The sequence below is a fragment of the Podarcis liolepis genome (genome assembly GCF_965112155.1).
Source record: "Podarcis liolepis genome assembly, chromosome: 1".
NCBI classification, from domain to species: domain Eukaryota; kingdom Metazoa; phylum Chordata; class Lepidosauria; order Squamata; family Lacertidae; genus Podarcis; species Podarcis liolepis.
The window spans coordinates 119,589,516-119,617,019 of NC_139554.1; the positions used below are offsets into that span (position 1 = coordinate 119,589,516).

The 27,504-nt window shown below is 43.7% G+C and overlaps 1 protein-coding gene across 2 annotated transcripts in view; it reads right to left on the reverse strand.

Moving 5' to 3' along the window:
* The window catches only part of COL5A2 (collagen type V alpha 2 chain), a 178,271-nt gene that overhangs the window by 69,654 nt on the left and 81,113 nt on the right, over positions 1-27,504 (reverse strand). Inside the window, exons 3-12 of one of the 2 annotated variants that reach the window (XM_083467403.1) lie at positions 24,432-24,445; positions 21,853-21,885; positions 19,974-20,006; positions 18,027-18,080; positions 12,109-12,216; positions 8,552-8,629; positions 4,783-4,827; positions 3,511-3,564; positions 3,179-3,232; positions 474-527 (exon numbers count right to left, since the gene is read on the reverse strand). In XM_083467403.1, the coding sequence (XP_083323529.1) occupies positions 474-527; positions 3,179-3,232; positions 3,511-3,564; positions 4,783-4,827; positions 8,552-8,629; positions 12,109-12,216; positions 18,027-18,080; positions 19,974-20,006; positions 21,853-21,885; positions 24,432-24,445 (527 nt within the window). The remainder of the gene's footprint in view (positions 1-473; positions 528-3,178; positions 3,233-3,510; positions 3,565-4,782; positions 4,828-8,551; positions 8,630-12,108; positions 12,217-18,026; positions 18,081-19,973; positions 20,007-21,852; positions 21,886-24,431; positions 24,446-27,504) is intronic. The other variant, XM_083467402.1, reaches the window with a different exon arrangement.

Genomic DNA, 27,504 nt, shown 5'->3' on the forward strand with positions numbered 1-27,504 from the left:
GTAAGGGGAAATGTTGTGTGCGTCTTATGCAGCGAATGCAGGCTACGCAGCTATCCCAGAAGCCAGAACAGCAAGAGGGATCACTGCTTTCACTGCACAGCGATCCCTCTTGCTGTTCTGGCTTCTGAGATTCAGAATATTTTTTTTCTTGTTTTCCTCCTCCAAAAACGAGGTGCGTCTTGTGGTCTGGTGCATCTTATAGAGCAAAAAATACAGTATATCTGGTTGAGTGTTGTTTTAGGAAGGCTTAGTATACAATTGCCAGCAAAGCTTTTCATATATAAATTCTATGGTAACTCAAAAACATGTTTGGAATCATCAGTGTTTCCCATAATGTAAAGTGGTGTGTAGGGTTTTGCTAAGCTTATATGTCATGTCAAGCAAAACAAAACATGGTGTAAGTCTACTAGGAGTCTACTATCCTGGGAGTTTAGGCACCAGGACTTTCTATGAATAAATGCTCATGAACATACTGGAGATCCTGGAAATCCGACTTCTCCAGGTTGTCCTGATCTGCCAGCTTCACCCTAAGAAGAGCAAACAGATAAAAAAAAAGTTCAGATTTATTTTGCAATCCATCGGTAACGTTCACACATACAAATCAACTATATATGCAAACAAGGGAGTTTATATAATTCATTGTGGCATTGTTAAATATCTATATCTGAATATTTATTTCTTTTTCCCCCAAAAAACATTTTTCAAGTTTGTTTGTTTTTTTGTTTAACCAATATATGAATGTCAGCTTAATGTAGCACAACTTTTTGGGTGACAAGACAAGCAGAAAACACATAACAAATAAACAGCTCATTAGCGCTTTCTTATGCCACTCGAGGGGCCTAAATAAGTATTAGTAGTGAAGTGATTAGGAGTCATGAAGTGGGTTTGGTTTGGTTTCTTAAACCAACACCAGGTGCTGAGGGGGTGGGGATTGTCATTAGCCTTCCCTCCCCGGCCTGGGTTAAAAACACCTTTCTCTGCACTATGATTTGCATTTCAGGGGGGGAACTCTCACTGACCTGTATAAACTGAGCACTTCTACATTCCTTTCAGTCTGTCATGCTGCAAACAGAAGGTGTCTCTCAAGTTTCTGCTTGCAGCTGGATAGAAACCTTTATTACAGGCGTGGCGAACCTCCCATGTGCAGGCCAGTCTTAGTCTGCCAGGGGGGTCCCGTTTTGGCTGTAATGCCATTTTGCCCAAACCACACCGACCTGCCAATCAGCTGGTGCAGGGGGGCGGAAAGAAAGAATCCTGGTTTTTTTGCACACATCGGCTGCAAGAGTGAGTTCTTCCTTGGGCATGCAAAATACAGGCTTCTTTCTCCTCCTTCTCTCAACTTTTGGGAAGGGCAGATTTCAGGCAGGGCAAGCAGTGTGGTCGCACTGGGCATGCAGCCAAGGAGAGTGGCATCTCAGAGCCCATTAAGTGCTTGTTCGGCTTGAGGAAGGAGGAGTGAGGACTCTGACAGGGTCCTAGTATCCTCCTGAGAGCCAGTGTGGTGTAGTGGTTAAGAGCGGTGGACTCATAATCTGGGGAACCGGGTTCGCGTCTCCACTCCTCCACATGCAGCTGCTGGGTGACCTTGGGCTAGTCACACTTCTCTGAAGTCTCTCAGCCCCACTCACCTCACAGAGTGTTTGTTGTGGGGGAGGAAGGGAAAGGAGATTGTTAGCCACTTAGAGACTCCTTCGGGTAGTGATAAAGCGGGATATCAAATCCAAACTCCTCCTCCTCCTCCTCTTCTTCTTCTTCTTCTTCTTCTTCTTCTTCTTCTTCTTCTTCTTCCTGCCTCCTTCCAAAAGCTGGGCAAGTGCTTACCGGGCTTTGGGAAGGAGGAGGAAGGGCTCTAGGACCCTGCCAGAGCCTCACGCCTCCTTCCCAAAGCCCAGCTTAAGCCAGCACCACAAATGGCCTTGCACAGGGCAGCATATTACCAAGGACCACCCCTGGGGTGGAGAGAAGGGGGGAAATGGCAGCCCTGTGCTTGGTGCTTCCCAAATCATTGAGCATAGGGTTGGCACCACCTCTTGCACCAGTTCCCAAGTGCCCAGCAGCCAGCTGGCTGTAAGGTGCTTGAGAACCCAGTGTGAGTGGGGCAATCCACCTGCCAATCATGTGGTGTTCTAATGATGTCATATGATTGAGAGGCGGATTGCCCCACTCACCTGCAGAATGGAACCAAATCTCTCTTGGAATCCATGTTCTGGCAGATTAATGCAAGCTGTTGCCCTATGTAACAGTTGGTGATGGTAAGGGATGGTTGGAAAATGCAATTAAAATGGTCTTGAAACTGGTCTCCATAGCGGGCTGTAACAATGGTGACTGCACTCATACGCCCAGTTTTATCAACCCCATCTATTTATAGCAGCCCCCGAGCCATTGCCCTCTACTGAGGAGGGTTTTCAAATTCTTGGGACCAGCAAGGAGGTGTCAGCGGGTAGCAGGCATCAGCACAAATTGGGAGCCATACGTTGCGCAAGTGGAAGTGCTTTCTGCTAGCAAAAGGGCATCTTTGGAGATGTCCCCTTTTAATATAACTGAGCATAAATCCACGTTTAGCATTCTGTGTATCAATATTGAAGGAATCCAGCTTACAATGAAAAATGAAAGATAAGTTTCCAGTCCATATGTATGCAAAGGTCACTTTGTAAATAGCAAGTGTTGCCCACAGGTTGATGATACAGTGGTACCTCAGTTTTCAAGCATCTCGGAAGCCGAACATTTCAGTTTTTGAACGCCAAAAACCCAGAAGTAATTGCTTCTGTTCTCGAACGCTTTTCAGAAGTTGAATGGCTTCTGCGGAGGTCCCCCCCCCCCCCCAGTTTTCTCCATTGAAATTGCAGGCTGCCCTTTGCACCTTGGTTTTCAAATGTTTCAGAAGTCAAACGGTCCTCTGGAACAGATTATGTTCGAAAACCGAGGTGCCACTGTACAAGTTTGGAGAAATTAAAAATGGCAAGCTTCAAATTTTTCTAGTCATCTACCAGTAACCTGTGTGCATGGAAGAATCACTGATTCCCTCTTTTGTAGCAGCCATGCCACTCAAAAGCTGTTCTATGGAGTTCCTCACTCTCTAAAGCCAGTTTTTGGGAGTACAGTAGATTACACGTGATGTCATAATGCTGCCATTAGCATACCATTGGTAAATCTGAAAGGTGAGCGTTTTGAAACTTACGTCTTCACCAGGTTTCCCTGGAGGGCCTTCTGGACCCCGAACACCAGCTGGCCCCTAGCAAGATAAAAGATGCACTCTTAAATTAACAAATTAAACAATTCCGGGGATGGGTTGGGGAGAGGAATAGATTGCTCCCTCATAAAATCAGAACAACTGGAAAACTTAAACAATAAGCAAAGCTTTACTGTCTTGAGAGGAAATGTTTCCCCAAATTTGGTTCACATAACCACCACATAAGTGCTGCCACCACCAGAACTTACAACACCTCATTTCATTGCATTCTCTCCCTACCCCCTTAAAATTTGGGTAGGTAGAAGTATCATTGACCTTACCATTGGCCCAGGATCTCCATGTTCACCTGGAGGGCCAGAGGGACCTGGAGCACCCTAAAACAGAGAAAATATACATTCAGAATTGGAGAAATCTATTAGATAAGGAAAGACATGATGTGAAATATCTTGCATTGTCTATGAATCTATTTCCAAGTCATATAAATTTTTATAATGCTTATAAACAGATCTTGGGGTGGTCCACATCTTGACCGATGACTGCTTGGAGAAGCCGTGGAAGTTACTCTCAGCTTCTTGAAGGGAGAGGCAACAATATGAGCACAGCAGCAAGTAACTGTACATGACAACAAGGCTCGTTTCCAGCAATGAGAAAACTAGCAGCCTATACTTTTATCATTATCCAAAGGATGTCACTGATAAAACTTGGGCAGTAATGGAGCAGGGATTAGGCAAAGCAGTTCTGCTGAAGAAATCCCTTTCCATTAACTTTGATTAACTTATTGGGGGTTGCAATGTCCCTAAAAGTCTTCTTGTTTACACAACAGCTGTCAAAGAATTGCTGTTCTTTGACACAATATTGTTGATATAATAGCTGTCAAAGAACCACTGTTCTTTATTAAAGAAGTAAGCCACAGTAAGTCTTGCGCTCACACATTCTCCCCTCAGGTTGGAAGCGTTCGCTTCATTATTATTATTTTTTTAAATTTAACTGCAGCTTGATGTTAAGTGCCTATATAGGGAAGTTTGAAATGTTCGATGTTCCATTGTGTTTCTAATACATTGTTGAGAGCTGCCCAGAGTGGCAGTCAGATTAGTGGCATATAAATAATAAAATGTTTGTCGTTGTTGTTGTTTACAAACATAGACAAACGGTGGCTAATCTTAGCAAAGGTTTACCCAAACAAGCCAAATTCATAATATGAGTTAGGAATTTCCTTGCTTCAACTAACCATAGTTAACAGAAGTTAAGAGTTCAGATGCAGTGCAGTGGTAGAAAGAAAGAAAGAAAGAAAGAAAGAAAGAAAGAAAGAAAGAAAGAAAGAAAGAGAGAGAGAGAGAAAGAAAGAAAGAGAGAGAGAGAGAGAGAGAAAGAGAGAGAGAAAGAAAGAAAGAAAGAAAGAAAGAAAGAAAGAAAGAAAGAAAGAAAGAAAGAAAGAAAGAAAGAAAGAAAGAAAGAAATTCAATTTCCAGACAGTTCATTGGGAGTGGGAGATAACACATTCCTAAAGTTGACTGTAACACACTAATGCAAATGATTGTCTATTATTTTCCCCAAATGCCACCAATTATACTTTTAATTATCAAACCACTTACAGGTTGTCCCTGCAGACCTTGAGGCCCACGTGGACCCACAGGACCCTGTGGGAGAAAACAAACCTTTGTTAAACATATGGGCTTAAAAGAAAGGCATCAAATGCTTTACAGTATGACATGCAAAGCATCCTGCTATATGTGCTCTGTTTCATAAAAGATAAACTGATAAACCTGGGCTTGATCTGTAGTACTAAAGGTGATAACTTATATGACTGAATGTTCCTCAATACTAGGGTTGCCAGCCATCCTGTATAATAGTTTGTCCTGTACAGTGGTACCTCGGGTTACATACGCTTCAGGTTACACACTCCACTAAGCCAGAAATAGTGCTTCAGGTTAAGAACTTTGCTTCAGGATAAGAACAGAAATCGGGCTCCGGCGGTGCGGCGGCAGCAGGAGGCCCCATTAGCTAAAGTGGTGCTTCAGGTTAAGAACAGTTTCAGGTTAAGTACGGACCTCCAGAACGAATTAAGTACTTAACCCGAGGTACCACTGTATTTCCATTTTGCTAATTCATTTTCTCTCTCTCTTTTTCTCATTCCCTCAAATACTTTGAAGCCAAAATCCGGGATGCCATTTTTTATTTATTTTTTGTCATGAGAGCATGGTGGCCATTGTGGTTGTCATGATCACGCACCATTTCACACCGCACACCCCCCCCCAAAAAAAGTGTTTTATCACAAATGTGTGTTTGGGGGCACGGTGTAAAATCACAGCCCTGAAAAAGTGCTTTTCCAGTGGGAAATTGCATCATGAAATTGCATGAGATCATGGCAAACAAAATGGCTGACGTGCTCTCACAATAAAAAATGGGATTTCCCAGTCACTTGCAGGATATGCAGTTGCCCCCCCCCATCCCTGTCCTGTCCTTTATTTTCCCAGACCAAAGGTGGCAACCCTACTCCAAACCCAAAAAAAATCCAGTATAAGGAAAACTAGGGATGGACTGATCAGTCTTTTTCTGAGCCATGTAAGTTTTCACTTATGCTCCTTCATAAATCTGTTCAACATCATTGCCACATCAATCTGCAGATATGGTTGTTGTACAAAATATGCACTTTTTGTGCTGAAAGGCACATTTCCAGCCACAACCTAAAACATGCATTTTGATACCATTTTGACCTAAAATAATGCATTTTATGCCCATTTTGGTACTTTTTCTTAGCTGAAACATAGGGAGCTAGTTTATATTAAGTCAGATCACTGATCTATCTAGCTCTGTATGGACAACACTGATGGGCATCATTTTACCAGAGTTCCTAGTCCTACATAACACCGAGACCATATAAGATTGGTCTTGAAAGACCTACATTGGCTCCCAGTACATTTCCGAGCACAATTCAAAGTGTTAGGGGTTGACCTTTAAAGCCCTAAACAGCCTCGGCCCAGTATACCTGAAGGAGCGTCTCCACCCCCATCGTTCTGCCTGGATGCTGAGGTCCAGCACCAAGGGCCTTTTGGTGGTTCCCTCATTGCAAGAAGCCAAGTTACAGGGAACCAGGTAGAGGGCCTTCTTGGTAGTGGTGCCTTTCCATCAGATGTCAAAGAGGAACGCCCTCCCATAGATGTCAAATAGATAAACAACTATCTGATGTTTGGAAGACATCTGAAGACAGCCCTGTTTAGGGAAGTTTTTAATGACTGATGTTTTAATGTATTTTTAATCTTTGTTGCAGGCCACCCAGAGTGGCTGGGGAGGCCCGGCCAGATGGATGGGGTATAAATAATGAATTATTATTAATTATTATTATTATACCTAGAGATGCAAGAGATAGAACCTGGGACCTTTTGCATACAAAGCAAGTGCTCTACCATTGAGCTATGGCCCTTCGCCAAATGGCTGAGAACTGAATTGCAAAATTCAGAAAAGTTCCGAAAACCACGAATAAGAGTGTTCTACTTCAAGAAGTAAAAATCAGATCAGTTTTAAAATAATGGACAAAACAAAATCTTCAAGCATCCCTATAAATAAGCAAGTAAAAGAGAAATATGCTAACATAGCTTTCTTGGTGGTATTCTAGTTTTCTTTTTTTATATAATATTTTTTATTAATTTTTGAGCATATTAATTGTCATACATACCACAAAATTTCACATCTTATACAATCTTTTTGGACTTCCATCACCTCTGATGACCCCCCATTTTTATCATTTCTTCTGCATTTCTTAAATTCATATTGCCTTTAATTATCTTAACTAACACCTTCCTTTTTATCCAATTATGCAATAATTCAAATTATTCACCTCACAAAACTTCTTGCAAACCTACAAATGTAATCTGGTCATCACAAATACTTTTCAAATAGTCCGTAAATTTACACCAATCTTCTGTGAATTGGTATTCTAGTTTTCTATGTGGATTGATTTTGAAAAATTATGTATTTATTGGCATAGAGGAACACTGCTGTATGTCACAAGTTACCACCTCAGTAAAAATGGTAAGAAATGTTACCTGTAAGTAACATATTGACAAATGGCATTAAAGAAGAGAGAAAAAATAAGAGATTAGAGTGTTCAACCTATTTTTGAAATTATTTATAACAGATATGATATAAAAATGAAAAAGATATATTTATATAAAATACACACAGAAAAAATAGCACACTAATTAACAGGGTGATCCTATCCATGTCTACTTTAACTTTTACCTACTCACAAGAAAGCTCAATTTAGTTCAATGGTGCTTATTCCCAGATAAGTAGGATTGCAAGCTTTTAGACCACTAACCACTATTAACTCCTAATTTGTCTCATAAAGGTCTTTAATTTGAAATACACTAAATACACTAAATTTGAAATACACTAAATGGAGGGAGAGAAAGAAAATATATATAACTAAAGCTTGTTCATGAACATCTACATGAGGGAATCTAGCTCTCTAGGCCCTTATAAACAGCTCCTCCTGTTCAGGATCTGAACAAACCACATTTTTTTCTGATACCACTCCTCTTTAGACAGAGCTTTAGTTGTTTCCCAGTATTTAGCTATTAGTAATCTAAGCAGATATTTAACATTTTCTTGTTTTACAAATGCTTGCACGTCATTCAGTGAAGCCATTCTGGGTGTCAAAACACATATGCGTACCCATAAAAACATCTCACACAGTACAAATTGGATCCCCTTTCAAAAGGGGATGCCATGCGCCTTGTGGAGCTGCTGTTCAAGAAGCGCCAGTCAAAAGCTTGGCTGGGGACACAGAGCTTTGAACTGTGGCCCATAAATAACACATTTATTCTAGTAATTAAAAACGCAACAGAAGACTCGACAGCAACAAAAGCAGGCAGAGGTGTAGGACACAGATGTATAATGAGTAGTAATAGCAAACCTCATCGGAATAAGAAAAGAGGGAATTCATTGATTTCAATGAGTATAATCTGAGTACGGTGGTACCTCGGTTCTCGAACGGCTTAGTTGTCGAACAAATCGGCTCCCAAACGCCACAAACCTGGAAGTAAATGTTCCAGTTTGCAAACGTTTTTTGGAAGCCGAACATTTGACATGGCTTCCACTTGAGTGCAGGAAGCTCCTGCAGCCAATCAGAAGCCGCGCCTTGGTTTTCAAACGATTTCAGGACAGATTTAGTTCAAGAACCAAGGTACCACGGTATAATTTAGTTGGATATCATCCATTGTATCCTATGTTGTCTTGCTAGATGGCTGTTGTTTTAAAAATTCTTCTTGTTGGCTAGCTCAGCAGCTTCGCTTTGAAAATGGAAAGGCGGAATAGAAATCCTGTAGCCAACAAATATACAGATAAATAAAATATTCTTACCACTGCTCCGGGCATGAACCCCATTTGGCCAGCAAGCCCAGACTTTTCATCCAGTCCTGCCATCTGAGATGTAAATGGCTGCAATCATAAGAAGGATAACCATTAACCTCAAGGTAAATCCAGAAAGATGTGGGTGGTGTGTTGTTGTTGTTTTGCAAGGTCAGGGGTATGTGTGCAGGTATGAATGATGATAATCACAACAACCACAACAATTTATTTATAACCCACCCTTCACTCCATGGTGGGTCACAACATTAAAAACAATTCAAAACAACTTGCAAGCATAAAAGTAAAGCGAGGTACTCAAGAAACCCATCCCTGCACACTTACAAGCCTTTAAGTTCCATTTAACTCAGTAGGACTTATTTCTGATTAAGCAAGTCTAGGATTTCACTGCAAATCTTACAGTCATTAGGAGTGAACTGTTTGCTAGGTTGTTGGGGTTTTTTGCCACTGGTCTTTTCGAGCTGAGATTCGGACCGGGGCTTCTGCCCCCGCCCCCAATCCTCACAACTGAATGTTGATCTCACCATACTGTGATTCCTGTATCATTTATCACCAGGCTTCCCCAACCAGGTGCTCCCCAGATGGTGTTGGATTCTAGCTCCCATCATCCCTGACCATCGGACATGCTGGTTAGATCTGGAGTCTACACCAAAGAAGGGGAAGGCTGCATTGCTTCAAATTGTACTGAAGCCTGAGTAGCTCAATTGGTTAGAGCAGGGTGCTGATAACACCAAGGTTACAAATTCGATCCCTGTATTGGACAGTTGCATATTCCTGCATATTCCTGCATATTCCTGCACCACAGGGGGTTGGACTAGATGACCCTACAACTCTACAGTTCTTTGATTCTATTATTCCTTGAGTCTTACAGACCTCTGGACAGCAGCCTCAGCTTTGTAAAGTTAAGGTTTTCCTTAAGCTCATCAATTCCAAAATCCATTAATCATTTGCCTTCAAAATTCATTCTGCCCTCACCTGCATTTCATTTGTTTCCAAAGGTATGCCAGGTTTAATTAAAAGGAAAATGCCTTATCCTCACGTTGAGCTCTGGGAGTCAAGAGTTTGAAAAATGAGCATGAATTGAATTATCCCAGGCTCTGCTTATTTTTTAAAAACTTACCCTGTTATCTCCCAAGCCCATGAGAATGATAGCCCTGTTCCCTCTCAAGGATGTCACACACGCCATGATCAAGAATAATTTCAAACTTAATTAAAAAGGAATAATTTATAATTAAACCAGCACTGATTAAACTTTCTGCACGTCACAAGAGGCTGGGGTAAATATCAATGTATGTAAATATTTAAGGCTGTCATCCCATACACACTTACCAGGGAGTAAGCCCTACTGAACTCAGTGGGACTTACTTCTGAGTAGAAGTGTAAAGGATTGCTCTGTAAATCACTGTTTGTTACCCTCACACTCTGGCACTACAAAGCTGCTGTCAATCTGGATTTTCTGATTGACACCATGCTCATGAGGTTTCACCTAGGAGCAAAACACATCATTCTTTTTAAGCAGAATAGATGGCACAATGGATGCCAGACCAAAAATAAATAAATCTCCAGACATATAAGGAAACTAGCATTTCCGTCTCAGAAATGATAATTTTCTGAAGTACCGTATTTTTCTGTGTGTAAGACTAGCTTTTTTAACCCAAAAATTAGGTTCAAAATTTAGGCTCTTTTATACACGGGTAGTGCTAAGGGGGAACGTGCGAATGGTTTTTTGGCACGGGGCCCAAGATTGTAAGCAGTGATTGGCCGCTGGATTGTTGGGGGGGTGCCGAAAATCGCTCACCCTCCAGAACGCAGCACACAACCGCTCGTGTCGCTTACAATTGCCGCTTAAAATCTCGGGCTCACACTTTGTTCCGATGAGTGAGCGATTTTCGGCATCTCCCCACCCCCCAACAATCAAGCGGCCAATCGCTGCTAAAAAACTCGGGCTTGCGTTGCAGAAAGCACCTATCAGCTCCCCAATCGCCGCAGCAGCCGCCAAACACGCTCCTGCTTGCTGTGACAAGGGCAGCTGTCTATTGGCTGCTGCAGCAACAAGCAGGAGGGCTAATGGCAGGGATCAAGCAGCTGTGACGCGACTTGCCTAATATCCTGGACAAAGCAATTGACTTGCCTAAGATCCTGGACAAAGCGTCACATTTCTGAAATCCAGCCCCCACCCCCCGTCAATTCCGCCTTTGAAATTCTGGTAAAATCCAGACATATGGCAACCCTACTTTATATGCAGAGATGTCACAAATATGTGCAGCCTGAGTCTTAGACTGCAGGTCACTTGGTTCAGGGCATATTGTTGGTCTCACTGGTCGTAAGCCACCTTGAGCACATTTTTTTTTGTTGTTGTTGAAAGGCGGCATGCAGACAAAATGATGATGACAACAACAATGCATACAAGTGTATAAAAATGTTTATACACACTGTAGAATCATGATGCAGAAATATAGTAATGCTTTTATACATATTATACATAAAATATGCATATTTTGTGATAATTTTGCAGAGTTGTTGTTTTTTTAATGCACATAACTGGCCATTTGATGCAAGAGCTATCTGGTGCAAGCAAAGCTTGATCAAATTGGAAATTTAAAATGGATTCCTCCTCCAACCCTAGCTACCTTCACTTTGTGTGAGATTTGGCTGAGGCAGCTTCCCAGCAGACAAAACTGAACCTTCAACTATTCTCCCTCTTTCTCTTTAAATTGCACAGTCATTTATTTCAGTTAATAAAGCTGAAAAAAAAATTCTAAATGCATCAATATCCAAATAAATAAATTCCCTGATTTCCTATTTCAATATTTCACCTTTTGAGTCCAGACGATTCAAAAAAAAAAAAAAAACAGTCTTTGGCTGGAGAGAAAGTGGCATGAAACGTCAACACTATGGACTCAGCTACATTAGTCAAAAAATAATGTTTCGAATTCGTTATGAACATGCAATACCAGATGGCAGCAGAGAGCAAAAAAAAAAAATCTATACGGTTTTTACATTGCATTTTTTCCCTTTTGTCATAACAATTTAATTTCTCACTTATTTATAGCGTTTTTTCCCCTGTGTGTGGATCCACCCTATGTCTCCATCCAAAGGCAAGATTAAACTGAAACCAACCGAAAATTCAAAACACAGTGGTGCCTCGCAAGACGAAATTAATCCGTTCCGCGAGTCTCTTTGTCTTGCGGTTTTTTCGTCTTGCGAAGCACGGCTATTAGCGGCTTAGCGGCTATTAGCGGCTTAGCGGCTTAGTGGCTATTAACGGCTTAGCGGCTATTAACGGCTTAGCGGCTTTAAGAAAAAGGAAACAAACTCGCAAGAACTCGCAAGACGTTTCGTCCTGCGAAGCAAGCCCATGGGGAAATTCGTCTTGCGGAACGACTCAAAAAACGGAAAACTCTTTCGTCTTGCGCGTTTTTCGTCTTGCGAGGTACCACTGCATTTCTACATTTATTGTGTAAGTTTGAAATCCTGAAGTTCAAACATCAGCCTGCACGCTGCTACCCTGATTTTCTCTTCTTATAGTGCCCAAGACAAACATCACTTACTCTGCCCACTCCATCTGGCCCTGTGGATGGTTGACCGGGAGGCCCAGGGTCGCCAGGTTGTCCTGGTATACCAGGTTCCCCATCTATTCCTGGAGGACCACGTGCACCCTAAAAAGAGAAGTAGTAAAAATCAGGACAGGTATTTGCAGAACATAAACAGACCAACAAAGCTAAGTGAGCCCTTCTTGTTACTGAAGGTACCTAGGCAACGATAGCAGTATGGCCACAACTCCAGAAGTTTCAACCCTCACATGGAGTCTGTTGGAATATTCTAGAAGGTCTTGAACAAGCTGCTAGGCAACAGAAAATTCCCCCAGCAACAGGTGCCTTTATTAGGTCATGTGATCCATTAAGGCTAAATGAGCACATGTATAAGGTCTCTGGCCGAATGGCTAAAAGAGAAAAAGCATTATGTTGCTTTATTTGTTTTTCAGCTATTTATTAATGACCAGTGCAAAGTTTTGCAAATAATAAAGACTCTGAGAAACAGAACCAAATGGTGTTTATTCCTGTATTGGGAATTTCACTGAGAGCTGGAATACTGCTACTGCTGTTGTAAAAAAAGGAAAAGATGCAGAAAAGCTTTTCTGTAAAAGGAACTCTGCTGCAGAAAGAAATGAAAACTCACAAATAGATGCTCACACACCAACAGAGTCAACATCACTGCACCACAGCTTTCCCAACAGCCTTAAGATGGGAGCTGTAACATTTGAAACGGCTCTTGAATTATTAGATAACGTCCATTCTCACACAGATCCCATTCATTCCAGGATAACCTGGCAAAACAATCTACTTTTGGGCTGAACCCATGGTTTCTTTTAAAAGCCAGAAACATCAAACGGCCGATTATGACTTCGATACCATTTCCCCCCTTCTCCTAGAAGGATTTCTGAACTAAGAACCAAGAGTGGCATCCAGTTCTTTCTGTCTGCTGGTGGAAGGAATTTGTCAGTGGAAAGGGGGGTGGGAGACAATATTCACCAATTCCCGCTCTCCTTTCCAGCCCTTTATAAAAGGTAAAGGTAAAGGGACCCCTGACCATTAGGTCCAGTCGTGGCTGACTCTCGGGTTGCAGCGCTCATCTCACTTTATTGGCCGAGGGAGCCGGCGTACAGCTTCCGGGTCATGTGGCCAGCATGACTAAGCCGCTTCTGGCAAACCAGAGCAGCGCACAGAAACGCCATTTACCTTCCCGCCGGAGTGGTACCTATTTATCTGCTTGTACTTTGATGTGCTTTTGAACTGCTAGGTTGGCAGGAGCAGGGACAGAGCAATGGGAGCTCACCCCGTCGCAGGGATTTGAACCACCAACCTTCTAATCGGCAAGTCCTAGGCTCTGTGGTTTATCCCACAGCACCACCAGCCCTTTATACCTCCCTCTAAATCTTCTTCATAGGGTTAAGGCACCCTCCAAAACAAATTTAGGGAGCTCTTTAGGGCTCAGTCGGCACAAACAGCAATTCAGTTTTTCCCCAGATTGTCATTTACTCCACTATCATTTTTCGCTCACACTGGTGCAAATTGAGAGGAACCTCTTGGGTTCCATGGCACACGGTTCAAGATTTATAACAACATAATTCCACACAATGGCTTCTTTTCCAGCACAAGGCATATAGCCAAACAAGCTGTTTGGATGACAGTGAGGCAGGGGAGGAATGAGGAAAACAGAAGAAATATTTCACAGGAGCTGTCTGGAATAAAATCTGTGGTGACTCATCTGAGGAACCTCATGCACTTCATAGCCTTGTTCATTTGCGACAGGGCTCTGCCATTTTGACTTTGAATGGATGAGTCACTTAGTAGCTGAGTATGAAAGACCAGGAGGAGAATAAATAAGTGCTTCCTAGCAAGCATCTTCAATAGGAAGGGATAGCCTTTTGATATGAACTACAAATGTGCTTCCTCTTCATGTTTTTCACCTCATCTTCCTCTCACCCACAGCATATTTTATGCTTGGGGGTTTTTTTAATAAAAAAAACTAGGAATATAGAAATATTGCCGACAGGTGAGAGATTCTAACTCAAGAAGAAGGTAGGCTCCCACAGATGAAATGAAACATCAAATGGAGGCTTCTGAAGGAGCCATTGTTCAGTGTTAACTATTGAGATTGAGAGGCCAGCCAAAATAACATCACCACAACAGAAATCTGAGGCATTCTGAAACTTGCAGTGGTCATACTGTGTACCATCTTTTGATTATAACAAAACAAAACTGAACATTGGTTTTCTAAATATTGTTATAGATTGGGGGGACTCCTAAATCCTAGAAATTAATGAATGGCAGGATTTTTATTATTTGAAATGTGAAGGGAGAAATACCAGCTTCAGAGCTAGCCTAAGCAGAAATGACCCAGCCAAGGATGGGCCGTTAAGAAACAATACAGAACCACTGAGGGCTATTGGCAATGCAAGAGAACTGTCTTCCTCCCTTGTCCTGATGTGTGAAGAGAGGCTGGGGATTTGGAAGGTTGCCAGGGTAACTAGGTATGGGGCAGGAAAAAAGAGCCTTTAGAGCAAGGTGTGGTGGGAAGAAGAAGGGGGAGATTAAAGATTAGGATCCATGTTGGGTAGGCTGAATGAAGGCTGGCTGGGAGAGATGCCTTGGACTCCACGGCTGCTCTGCTGTGGGGGACAAGCCCTTCTTGAAACAACCATGCTGTAAAATCTGGACTTCCTCCCTACAGACTGAAGGTGTAATTAGGTGAATAAACCATATTTCTTAAAGCTATGACAGTCTCCGCCGTGTCTCAATTCTCCAAAGGAAGACAGACCCTGGGTGAGTGCCTGGAACCCCCTGGAATCTTGCTACTGCTCATCTGGTGTCTACCATCCTCCTCCCACCAGCCTCTAACAGTGGCGTAGCGTGGGTTGTCAGCACCCAGGGCAAGGCAAGTAATTTGTGCCCCCTAACCCGTGGATTTGCGCCCCCTAACCCGTGGATTTGCGCCCCTACCCCTAACCCCCAGGTGTTGCGCCCGGTGCGGCCGGGCCCCCCTGCACCCCCCACGCTACGCCACTGGCCTCTAAGCATTCATTCAAAAAATCTGAAAAAAGCTTGCAGGTTCTCTGTGCAGAGTCTAGAACCCTGTGCAACCCATGGTGCTACGCCCCTCTGATGCTCCAGTAAATGAAGGTTGGTTCAAATCCACTTCCCCTCCCCTCCACAACTTCATCATATCCACAGTTATTGTTGTGTGAAGAGGGCTTAGGTGTTGCCTCGCTGGAGCCAGCAAGTTTGGTATTAGTATTCTCCAAGAAATGTCCCATCTCTAAAGAATTTTTCAAGTGCAGGTTATCTGAAGCATGGACTGCACTGTATTTCCTTATGACTACAGGGGTCTTCACACGTTTCATTCAACGAGTGTACAGTTTGTCTACCTGTATGTACACAACAAATCAACAAGTGTACAGTCTTTCACACAAGCACTTGCACACGTGAAGAGACAACTTGTGCTTGCATTCAGTGGAATGTGCGAACAAGCCTAAATTCCTTCTATTTCAGGACGATATCACGAGGTATAAAGCTGAGCACCATACTAAGGGGTTAAGACTGATATCTACTCTCACCCTTAAAAAGAAGAAGAAATTTAAAATGAAGAATATTAGAATTCCACTGCACTGGTGGATCGCTGCCTCAAAACAAAAGATTAGAGTTTTTAAAAATAAGCATTAGCTAGAGGCTAACCCTGCAGCTTCTTATGTCAACTTGTCCCAAAATGCAGTGCATATTGCAATGGCGTAGTTGCCTAAGGAGAACCACGAGATGGCACCATAACACACTATTATTCTTGCATTGCTTCCTCATTAACTCAGTGCCTAAAATAGATTTGGGAAACATGACAACATAATGAAGTGCTTGCAGCCAAGGAACTGGATGGCTTGTTCAAATCAATATGTGAAATTCAACACAGAGAGACAGAGACAGTCAGTAGAGTCTTTTGGCCCTCCTTGCTCCCTTAACATCGCCAACTCATAATGGTGCAACCCACAAGTGGCCAAAGGAATTCCCTTTCTCTGTAACTCTTAAAGGTACACTAGCCTTGCCAAGGTCTAGACCAGGAGTTGGGAAACTTTGGTCCTCTGGTCCAGTACAGACCTTGCTGTATTGCAAATCCCATCATACCTGGCCATGTTTGCTTGGTCTGATGGGAGTTGGAGTTCAGCAGCATTTGGGGGGTCATAGGCTCCTCACCCCAGGTTTTAGCAATCCTATATCCCCTTGTTTCCTGGCCCACAGTTACCAGTCTTCCAAGACATCATTGCCTGCTTCCTTCCAGCCCATACAACACGTTCCCTCCTGATCGTAGGTCCTATGTGCTTGTGCCTCCTTCTTGCATTTCTCCTTGGCTCTGTTATTTCATCTCCACATCTCTACCACCCATTGCTTCCCCAGGACTCATCTTTTCAGCCACTGCTTCTTTCCCCAGCTTTCTTTTTTAGTCATCCCGCCAATTAGTCATCTTCCCTAGAATTCCTGTCTCTCTAAACCCCACTACCACAACCGCCACAGCACCATGATGACCTTAAAGCTCTGCAAGGTTTTTCCAGAGGCCTGTCTCTCATTAACTCTTTCCCTGTCTTCTCTGCCCTTTTCACCAAGCCTCCTTCTGCTCCTCTTTCCTCAGGTTCCTATACTCCCAATTCATTGTTTATTCTGTAGCTCTCCTTCAGAGAGCTTGCCTCCAGACTCAATGCCCCTTATCTTTCCTATCCGCTGTGTCCTAATCCTAGCCTGTCCCACAAAGCTGCCCCTGTCTGAAGCAGGAGTAGTCAGTGTGGGGCCCTGTTGTTGGGCTACAACTCCCAACAGCCCAGCCAGCCATAGAATCATAGACTCCTCCCCACAGCTGTACCTGAGTGGGCTTGAACCGCCAACCTTCTAGTTATCAGCCAGATGCACTGACCCATTCCGCCACTGGGATGTTGGGAACTTTAGTTGAACAACATCTAGAGAGAATCTCATTGGTTAGCACCCCCGATCTAAAGGATCTGTAAAGTAAAGGTAAAGGGACCACTGACCATTAAGTCCAGTTGTGGCCGACTCTGGGGTTGTGGCGCTCATCTCGCTTTATTGGCCGAGGGAGCCAGCGTACAGCTTCCGAGTCATGTGGCCAGCATGACTAAGCCGCCTCTGGCAAACCAGAGCAGCGCACAGAAACACCGTATACCTTCCCGCTGGAGTGGTACCTATTTATCTACTTGCACTTTGATGTACTTTCGAACTGTTAGGTTGGCAGGAGCAGGGACCAAGCAATGGGAGCTCACCCTGTTGTGGGGATTCAAACCACCAACCTTCTGATCGGCAAGTCCTAGGCTCTGTGGTTTAACCCACAGTGCCACCCGCGTCCCTACAAAGGATCTGAGACAGGTTTAAAACTCTAGCCAACTTCAGTTGTGACATAGCCGCGTTCCCCATCTCTTATAGAAGTTGCACTGCAAACATTCCATACCATCACTTGGCCAATTTGTGCCAGACCCTTGCTTGACGTGATCATGAAGCAATGCAGAAATACACATTTTCTACTTCAAAATGCAGCTCTGCAATGAAACAAGACACTAAAGGCATATTTGGCACCAAGTTGTAGAAGGCAGCTTATTTGCTTTTCATCTAGCCTTTTGTTCAAGTTCCCTTGACACTTTACCAGTAATTGATTGATCAAAGGATGGTTTCTTGACCATCACTGAGGATGTTGACTCATCCTTCTCTACTTGACTCATCCTTCTCTGTTTTGGTCTAGCTATGCAATGCATTTATATTTGCAAATAAATTTGCAAACAAACCAAGCATTACAAGATACTGTATGCATCCTGTAATCTTTCCTTCCAACAGGAGGTCAATCTGGGGTACCATGCCTGCTGCAAGTATGGAGAACATAATATATTAAATAAGGTTCTTGAAAGAATATGTTAACAACTTACAGGTCTTCCTTTTGGTCCTCTGTCTCCTCTTGGTCCTTGAGATCCTGGAGGCCCCTAGACCAACAGTTAGAACTGTTAGGGACATATGCATACATTTTGAAATAGCATAATGAGCACAGCACAGTTTGGAAGTTAAGTAATTATCTCTTTCATGAAACGTGGATTCATTGTCTTGTTAACATTGAAGCTGCTCTCATTTGGCTCCATGTATCTGGGTCCTCTGTGACTGACTGCATTGCCACAGTAGTTTTCAAACTGTGTTCCATGGAGCCTTGTAAGCTTCTCAGGAGTTGGTCAGTGAGAAGTTTGGTAATAGCTGGTAAGCTTTCCTGAACAGCAGCCCACCTGGCATTACTAAACTTCTGCAGCAATATGAAGACACAGAGGAATGTTGAGTGTGTTCTCCAGGTCTTGTTCTCAGTTCAGGCAGGACAGCAGTGAATCCCTACAATCACATGAATCCCTACAATCACATGAACTGATGGTGGGTTATAAATCTGCTCCAGAATCTTCAGGCTAGAATTCTGTGGCAGATCCATAGCAGTTCCTCAGCAAAGGAGCCAACATGGAATGCCCTCTCTGAAGGCAGAGTGCTTGGAAGCCACTGCCATAAACTATAGGCCCATATTCCCCTAAAAAAGTTCACTATTGAGGGTTAAAGGAAAAACACATGAAGAATTGCCCAGAGACCACTGGCTAAACATCAGAGGTATACTCTCCAACATCTCACAGAGGAAAATCAGGGCACATGAGAAAATCACGAGACTCAGGCGAGATCACGGCCCCCCAAAATGTGCATCTTTCAGGGCTGTGCTCTTGCAGGAACCAGGTGATTCACACTAGGGTACAACCCACAAAAACAGGCATCTGTTGGGGCCACACTCTTGCAGGAGCCCAAATGAGGCAACGCAAGATCCAACTGCTTCTGTAATTCTGGAATGTCCTGCTCACAGTGGGACAGCTGACAGGTATGCAGATGGGGACAAGAAGTCAGCAACCTAAAATGAACTTTACGAAGTTGTGGAACATGTGTATAAGTAGACCCCTGCTGGATTCGGCCAAGGGCCCATCTGGTCCAGCATTGTGTTCTCACAGTGGCAAACCAGATGGCTATGCGAAAACACAAGCAAGCCAACCATTCTGAGCTGCCTGACAATGTTATTTTTGCCTGCCTACTGAAAGCTATTTTTCTCCTAACCCTGGATCTGAGATCCAGTGGCGTAGCGTGGGGGGTGCAGGGGGGGCCGGCCGCACCGGCCGCAACATCTGAGGGTTAGGGTTAGGGGGCGCAAATCCACGGGTTAGGGGGCGCAAATTACTTGCCTTGCCCCGGGTGCTGACAACCCACGCTACGCCACTGCTGAGATCTTTCACTTCCACTCAACGTGAGACCAAATGTTACATTCCCAATGAGTGGAATGAAACTCAGTTTGGCAGCTGATGTTAGAGAAAAGCCACTTTGCAGGGGCAGAGTTGCAGGATTTGGAGCACAGAAGGATCAGGCAAGGAGAGATGGCTTAACTCTCCCTCCCCCTGGTCCTGCAACCCTACTGCTGCAACTCCCTTGTCCGTACCCCATGTTTGCAAATGCAAACACTCACACACGTCTGAAAGGGTAAACAGACACTTGGGACCATCTAAGTACAGGAAAGCATGGGGGGGACGACTTCCTTTCCTAAGTATTATCTGTGAAGTCTAAAGCGCAGGAAGAGCAATAGGAAATGAAAACCGATTGGGAAATCTATATGAAAGACCTCATGCACAGCAACCACTAACAATCGTATAAATAAGAACTATAGCATGGCTATTCAGCATGCCCTAGAAGGCAGATGCAATAACCAACTCTGAAAGGAAGAGATCAGAACAGCTGCCAAAGATAAGAAGAAAGTGCACACTGGGAGAATATTCCACATTCTTTAAAGAATACTGGAGTTAGTGATTACTTACAGCTGGTCCGGGCCGGCCTCGAATACCTGTAACCTAAAGACAGAGAACAAGTTTAATAACAGATCACAACTTAGTGAGGTGTAGCATGTATTTTGTGGTAATGATTTGCAGCAGGATTCTCAGCAAGAATTCTCTCTTTGTCTGACAGACTCCATTAACATTTCCACAGATTTTCTGCAGAAGGAGCAAGAGCCGGAAATGAAAAACCAAACACTATAAGTACGTTAAAAAGCTATCTGGCAGCTATGTATTTTCACTTCCCCACAGACACAAATCTCTCAGTGCTTGGCCTTGTTAGGGACATTGTTGGCCACTGGGGCTGGGCAGGAATTTTTCCACTTGGCATATTGGCCCTGGCCCTGTGTTTTTGCCTTCCTCATAGCAATCGTCACTTTCTGCGGCTTTGTCTTGGATGGAGGAGAGGCTGTAGCCTCTGCTTGCCCTTCCATGGGAAAGGGGATTCCATTAAAGGGATCAATGAGGAGCTGCTTCTGTTCGGACACCCAGGCAGGGGCAAGGGCCATAGCACTCCTCAAATGGGGACACCAGTGGGGGGACCCCTATTTGATGTAGGTCATAGCCCCTGCCCCCCAAGGTTGGGTTAACCCTAGAATACACTCCCAGCAGATGGGCTGGATTAAAAATGGTATATCCAGTGCCTAAGCCCAAACCTTCACATCTGCAATAAATAAAGTTGTGGTCTATTTGACCCATTCTTCAATTGTACACATTGTCCTGTCTGGTTATTTTACAGTCATACCTCATGTTATGTTCGCTTCATGTTACGTTTTTTCAGGTTGCGTCCCACGGCGTCCCGGAAGTACCAGAAAAGGTTACTTCTGGGTTTTGCCGCATGTGGGGCTGCCCTTGAGACTGACCCAGAAACTCCAGCGGGTGCAGAATGCACCTTACGGGGTCCTCGCTGCGAGATCACATTCATCCGGTGCTATACCAGCTGCACTGGCTCCCGGTGGGGTACAGGATCAGGTTTAAGGTGCTGGTTTTAACCTTTAAAGCCCTATACGGCCTAGGACCCTCGTACCTACGGGACCGCCTCTCCTGGTATGCCCCACAGAGGAACCTACGGTCTGCAAATAAAAACATCCTGAAGGTCCCAGGCCTCAGAGAGGTTAGGCTGGCCTCAACCAGAGCCAGGGCTTTTTCGGCCGTGGCCCCGATCTGGTGGAACGCTCTGTCACAAGAGACTAGGGCCCTGCGGGACTTGACATATTTCCGCAGGTCCTGCAAGCAGAGCTGTTCCACCAGGCCTTTGGCCAAGGCATAGCCTGACCTCCTCCTTTGGTAATCCTCACAGAACTTTAGCCTAATGGTTGCCATCAATTTGAGTTGAATTAATTTTAGAATGAAATGATTTTAGAATGTTGTACTATTTTATTGTTGTTAGCCGCCCTGAGCCTGGCTTCAGCTGGGGAGGGCAGGATATAAATAAAATGTATTATTATTATTATTATTATTATTATTATTATTATTATTATTATGTGCACAAGCATTGCACTGCGCACCTGCACAGATATGGCGCTTCAGGTTGCAGGCTTTTCATGTTGTGAACAGGCCTCCCAAACGGATCCCGTTCGCCATCAGAGGTACCACTGTACTATATTTTACTATATCAGAGGCAAAGGGGTCACGAGGCCTTGACACACAAGTTACTGATTACTGTATACCATTATTTGACAACTGTTATTGTTTTATTGCAACCTATCTTTGGGCGGGGTGGGGTGGGGGAATCTAAGGACCAAATGATGGAACATAAATGCCTCTGATAAATAAGTTGTTTTACATACTATGCCCCGTAAAGAGTCATGTCAGTGAAAATTAAAATGGAAACCATAAACAAAGGAACCCAGAAACAACTTACCACTGGCACAATTCCAGGTTCTCCTTTTTGACCCTGCAGGGTTGGAAACAAGCGTTATTTTTTCTGACAGCCCAATAATAAGGAAAATTGTGCGGAGAAAATGCTTTTCAACATTCCACATAAAACACATGATGACATTATACAAGGGGGGGGGCAGGTCCCAAATTATTAGAAAACCTGGAAAACTCTTTTAGCATTAAATGCTAAATTAGTGCAGTTACCTAAAGCCTGGTCATGGATATGGGTGAAAGAAGCTTTGCGCTCTCGCTCTCTCTCTCTCTCTCTCTCTCTCTCTCTCTGTGTGTGTGTGTGTGTGTGCATTGTGGTTCTTGTATTTTCTCCCCTTCAAAATGAATCTATCTGTGCTCCAAAAAGAGTACACAGTCTGGGGGCAAGGGCATGGAGAGAGCTCCTTTTACATGAACATAGTGCCAGCTGTCATGACTTAAGATGGTGATGAGAAACCTGTGGCCCCTTCAGATGTTGTCAGACGCCATCTCCTATCAGCCCCAGTCAACATATCCTACGGTCAGGGATGGTGGGAGTCAGAGTCAATCAAAAACTATAGGTTCCCCACACTTGAGTCAGGATTTGGGTACCTGAAGGACCTCTCTTTCCTGCATGTATCTACCCATACCTTGAGATCTTCATCAGTCTCATGCTCCCCATCTCTAAAATCAGGTGGGTAATGAGCAGTGAGAAGCTTTATTTGCAATGCTCTGCCCAAGGATGTACTCTTGAATTCTTCCAGCACAAGCTGAAGACTTTTTAATGTTCTCAGGCCTTTTAAAAAAAATATCAGTTGAATGCGGTTTTTATTCTGCTCTGTGATGCTTGTGCTATACCAGGAATGTCCAACTTCCAAGAGACTGCGTTCTACTCCCACTAAAAAAAAAATATGGCAGTGATCTACCCCATTGTATTGATCAAAGATGTTGAGCTTTTGGGGGGGAGGAAGACCCAAAGTTGTTGAGCTTTGAGCTCCTGGTATGCCCAGCGGAGGACCTTAAGGTCCACAAATAACAACACTTTGGAGGTCCCAAGTCATAAGGTGGTTATATTGGTCTTAACTAGGGCCAGGGCCTTTTCAGTACTGACCCCGACTTGGTGGAACGCCCTTTCACAAGAGACTAGGGCCCTGAGGGACTTGACATCTTTCCGCAGGGTCTGCAAGTCAAAGCTGTTCCGCCTGGCCTTGGGTTCGGACTCAGTCAGACCCTTATGTTTTCCCTCCCCTTACTGTTTTGATCTATGGGCTACTTTTAAAATGAGGCTGCATTTTAAATTGCATTCTGACCTGTATTTTAAATTGGTTCCCCCCCCCCATTATGTTTTATTGTAATTTTACTGGTGTTAGCCGCCTTGAGCCCGACTCTGGCCGGGGAGGGCGGGGTATAAATAAAAATTATTATTATTATTATTATTATTATTATTATTATTATTATTATTTTGGCCGATTGACCAGGATCGATCAGGGGCGCCCTGCGATCAACCGGTACATCACAATCAACCTGTTAGACATCCCTGTTCTATACTACCTGTTCTGCTTTTTATTATATTATTATGATAAGTCATTCCATCATCTAAACTGTTTTCTTTGTACTTGCCTTCAGAATATTTACTCAAGGAAGGGATATACATATCCTTCTGCCCATGTGCTATGACTTCCTACTGTGTTTAAAATCCAACAGACCTCCCACTATGACTTCAATAGTTGCAGCTTATTTGTACCAGCACCAGAAAGTCTGTATCTATCACTCGTCCCTGCCTTTCTAAGGAATCTCTATCATCTTCGTAAATCCTGAAAGATCTCAATGGTTTTCCTGTGTTTGCTCTTGCATATTACCATGGTACCTCAGTTTTCGAACGTAATCCCTTCCAGAAGACCATTCGAGTTTTCAAACATTCAAAAATCGAAAACTCAATAGCTGATAGCTAGGCGTCAGGATCTTGTGCTCAGCGGAAGCCGCGGGGCATGTTCGACTTCCGAGGCACGTTCAAAAACCGAAGCATTTACTTCTGGGTTTACAGCGTTCGAAAACCAAAATGTTCACCAGTGGAGACGTTCGAAAACCAAGGTACCACAGTAATTAATTTGTGAGAGAGATGCTATTTAAGATTCCTTGAAGGTTTTTCAAACTACCATCAAAGCGCTTACAGTGGCATTTTATGTAATGGGTTAGTAAAGGTAAAGCGACCCCTGACCATTAGGTCCAGTCGTGACCGACTCGGGTTGCGGCGCTCATCTTGCTTTATTGGCCGAGGGAGCCGGCGTACAGCTTCCGGGTCATGTGGCCAGCATGACTAAGCCACTTCTGGCGAACTAAAGCAGCGCACGGAAACGCCGTTTACCTTCCTGCCGGAGAGGCACCTGTTTATCTACTTGCACTTTGACATGCTTTCAAACTGCTAGGTGGGCAGGAGCAGGGACAGAGCAGTGAGAGCTCACCCCGTCGCGGAGATTCGAACCGCCGACCTTCTGATCGGCAAGTCCTAGGCTCTGTGGTTTAACCCACAGCGCCACCTATGTCCCTATAATGGGTTAGTAGAGGGAGGTAAATAAAAGTGAGAATGCTTACCTTCCGTCCTCTACCTGGAAGAAAAGGAAAGAAGAGAAGAGAAATTAGCTCAGGTGGGTTCCCAGCACATGTACGGACAATGATTTACATGCCTGAAGTTATGAGCTATATTTAGGCATTCAGAATGTGACTTTACTAAACATGCACGGAGCGGCAAATATACCAGTACACTTTAACTCCACTTCTCATCCGTTTCTGTCTTCTGTGTAGTCATAGAGGCTTTTGCACAATTCAGAACCCTGGAAAAATCAGAATTCCAGCATGCACAGGGTAGCTTCCTCCATGCTGCTAACAGTGTTGGGAGTTGCCAGCACGTTCATGGGTTAAAAGATCGGTTGGCTGAATCAAACAGGAGACAAAAAGGCAAGCGTCTTAAGAAGTAGAGGCCTGAGGGGAGAAGGTTGGGAAGAAACACAGGCCTGGGGGGGAAACGCATGAATTTCGTTACATGGATTACGGAATAGGAGCAGCCATGGAGAAAGAAGGAAAGCCTCAGGCAAGGGGCTGAGAAAGGTCTGTGTTGCTACCAAGAAAGGAGAGAACAAAGGAGCCAAGATGCAAGGAGGGAAAATGGAAACGCAGGAGAGGAGGAATGTCACACGCAGAACTCCCCAGTCATTCTTTGCTGCACAGGTTGCTAATTTTGACAGTTGCATGAATGTGTGATTTATTGAACGAAGCTGGAAAGTTGCTTAAGCCATCCTGCGGGAAGATACTTCCTATTTCAGGAATGCAGAATTTTATTTTGCTTATATCTCAGATGAGGCAATTTTGCATTTCCTGTAAATAAAACTTTTCTCTGCAAACCTTCACTCAGACCACAATCCTTTGTATGTTTAATCAAGTCCCATTGTGCTCAAGAATACTTACTTCCAAGTAAGTGTTTATAGGATTACAGACTGAATCTGCTATCTGCTGATCCTTGACAGCTTCCTTTAACGTTGATATTTTGTCTTTAAACCTAGCTGGTTGTTACATGCAATCAAAAGTTGGCCAGCAAGCACAAATAATCCAATAAATGTTTTCTAAATACTGCCTCCCCTCATCATTTTTATCGAATTTTGCAAGAGCTACAGCTGGCTGGAAACCTATTTAGCACCAGCCACTTCTAACATGCATACTAATTATAAGCAAATGCCCAGATGTGAAGTCAAGCCATAATATAATTCTTAGGCAGGTGTTGACAAATGTAGTTAAAAGCATTCAGGCAGTCTACAGCTTTGGCATCGTCTTCTTTCCGCTTGTGTGGGTGAAATTTGCAGCCTTTGGCCTGAAACCTGCGAAATGCACCCATCTGCTTATTAAAGCATGCCATATCTTGTCTTATTGCTTCATCATCCAACAACCAGATGTACAGCTCTTGTTCATATGCCAAATCAAAGTAATCCAAGTGGCAAATAGGTAAAGGTAAAGGGACCCCTGACCATTAGGTCCAGTCGTGACTGACTCTGGGGTTGCGGCGTTCATCTCACTTTACTGGCCGAGGGAGCCGGTGTACAGCTTCCAGGTCATGTGGCCAGCATGACTAAGCTGCTTCTGGCGAACCAGAGCAGCGCACGGAAATGCCGTTTACCTTCCCGCCGGAGCGGTACCTATTGATCTACTTGCACTTTGATGTGCTTTTGAACTGCTAGGTTGGCAGGAGCAGGGACCGAGCAACGGGAGCTCACCCCGTCGTGGGGATTCGAACCGCCGACCTTCTGATTGGCAAGTCCTAGGCTCTGTGGTTTAACCCACAGCGCCACCCACACATTTTGGAAGTCGCCATGCTCCCCAGTAGAATTACCATATTTTTCCGTAGACAAGACTAGGGTTTTTTTTACCCAAAAAAATAGGTTTAAAAATGGGGCTCGTCTTATACACAGGTAGTGCTGAGGGGTGTTTTCTTAATTTGGAGTCCCCAAAAATAGGGGGCCTCTTATACATGGGGGCGTCTTATACACGGAAAAATACGGTACTCAGCACACGTGTCAGGCATGCTTGAGCACAATCTGCTTTGCTTCCAGTATAAAGGAAGGTCAGAAATTCAAAGATTTCCTTCTGCTGCAGGTCCTTCCCTTAACAATTAGTGAAATATCCAGTTTATGTTCCTCGGGGCATACAAAGGAAATGAACTATAACACCAGTTCAACAAACCTTTCCTGTTTAAAAAAACCCCCACAAATTGTATGGTTTGAATTTTGTAAGAAAGTACTGTATTTACGTGAATCTAATGTACCGTTGAATTTTCAAAACCTTGAAACTGAAATTTGCTGGTGCCACCAAATCAAATGCGCACCCTAATTTTCGCAGCGTAATTCGGCCAAACAGGTGTGCATTACATTCGAGTAAATACAGTAGCATTGGTTTAGTCCAGGGGTGCCCAAACTTTTTTTGAAGAGGGCCAAATTTGATGAAGCTAACGCCCTCCCATCAGATGTCAAGGAAATAAACTATCTGACTTTTAGAAGACATCTGAAGGCAGCCCTGTTTAGGGAAGTTTTTAAGGACTGTTGCTTTAACGTATTTTAAATCTTTTGTTGGAAGTCGCCCAGAGTGGCTGGGGAAACCCAGCCAGATTTGGGGGGGGGGGTAGAAACAAATATTATTATTATTATTATTATTATTATTATTATTATTATTATTATTATTATTATACAGGGCTGCCTTCAGGTGTCTTCTAAATGTTGTATAGTTACTTATCTCTTTGGCTTGGGGGGTCACATAACTCCATACCCTCCAATGTTTCTCTGGTGAAAATAGGGATGTCCCAAGGAAAAGCAGGACCTTCCGGAATCAAATAAAAAAAATGGGACGGCTTTTGTAAATTTGGGACTGTCCCTAGAAAATAGGGACCATCCACCAAAGACCCAATGATAGCTCATGTGGTCCATGCTTGAAGTTTTAGGCTATATTCCCAGCCACATATAGCTTCAGTTCCTAACTTCCCTATCTTCCTCTGGCAACTGGACCAGTGTTTACACCATCCTAGATTGTTTCCATGGTAACCTACCCCCCCCCCCGAATTGCTGTGCCCTGCTGTGCAGTTCATTCTTTACAGAGAATCCGCATGATATTGTTGTCACATCATTGT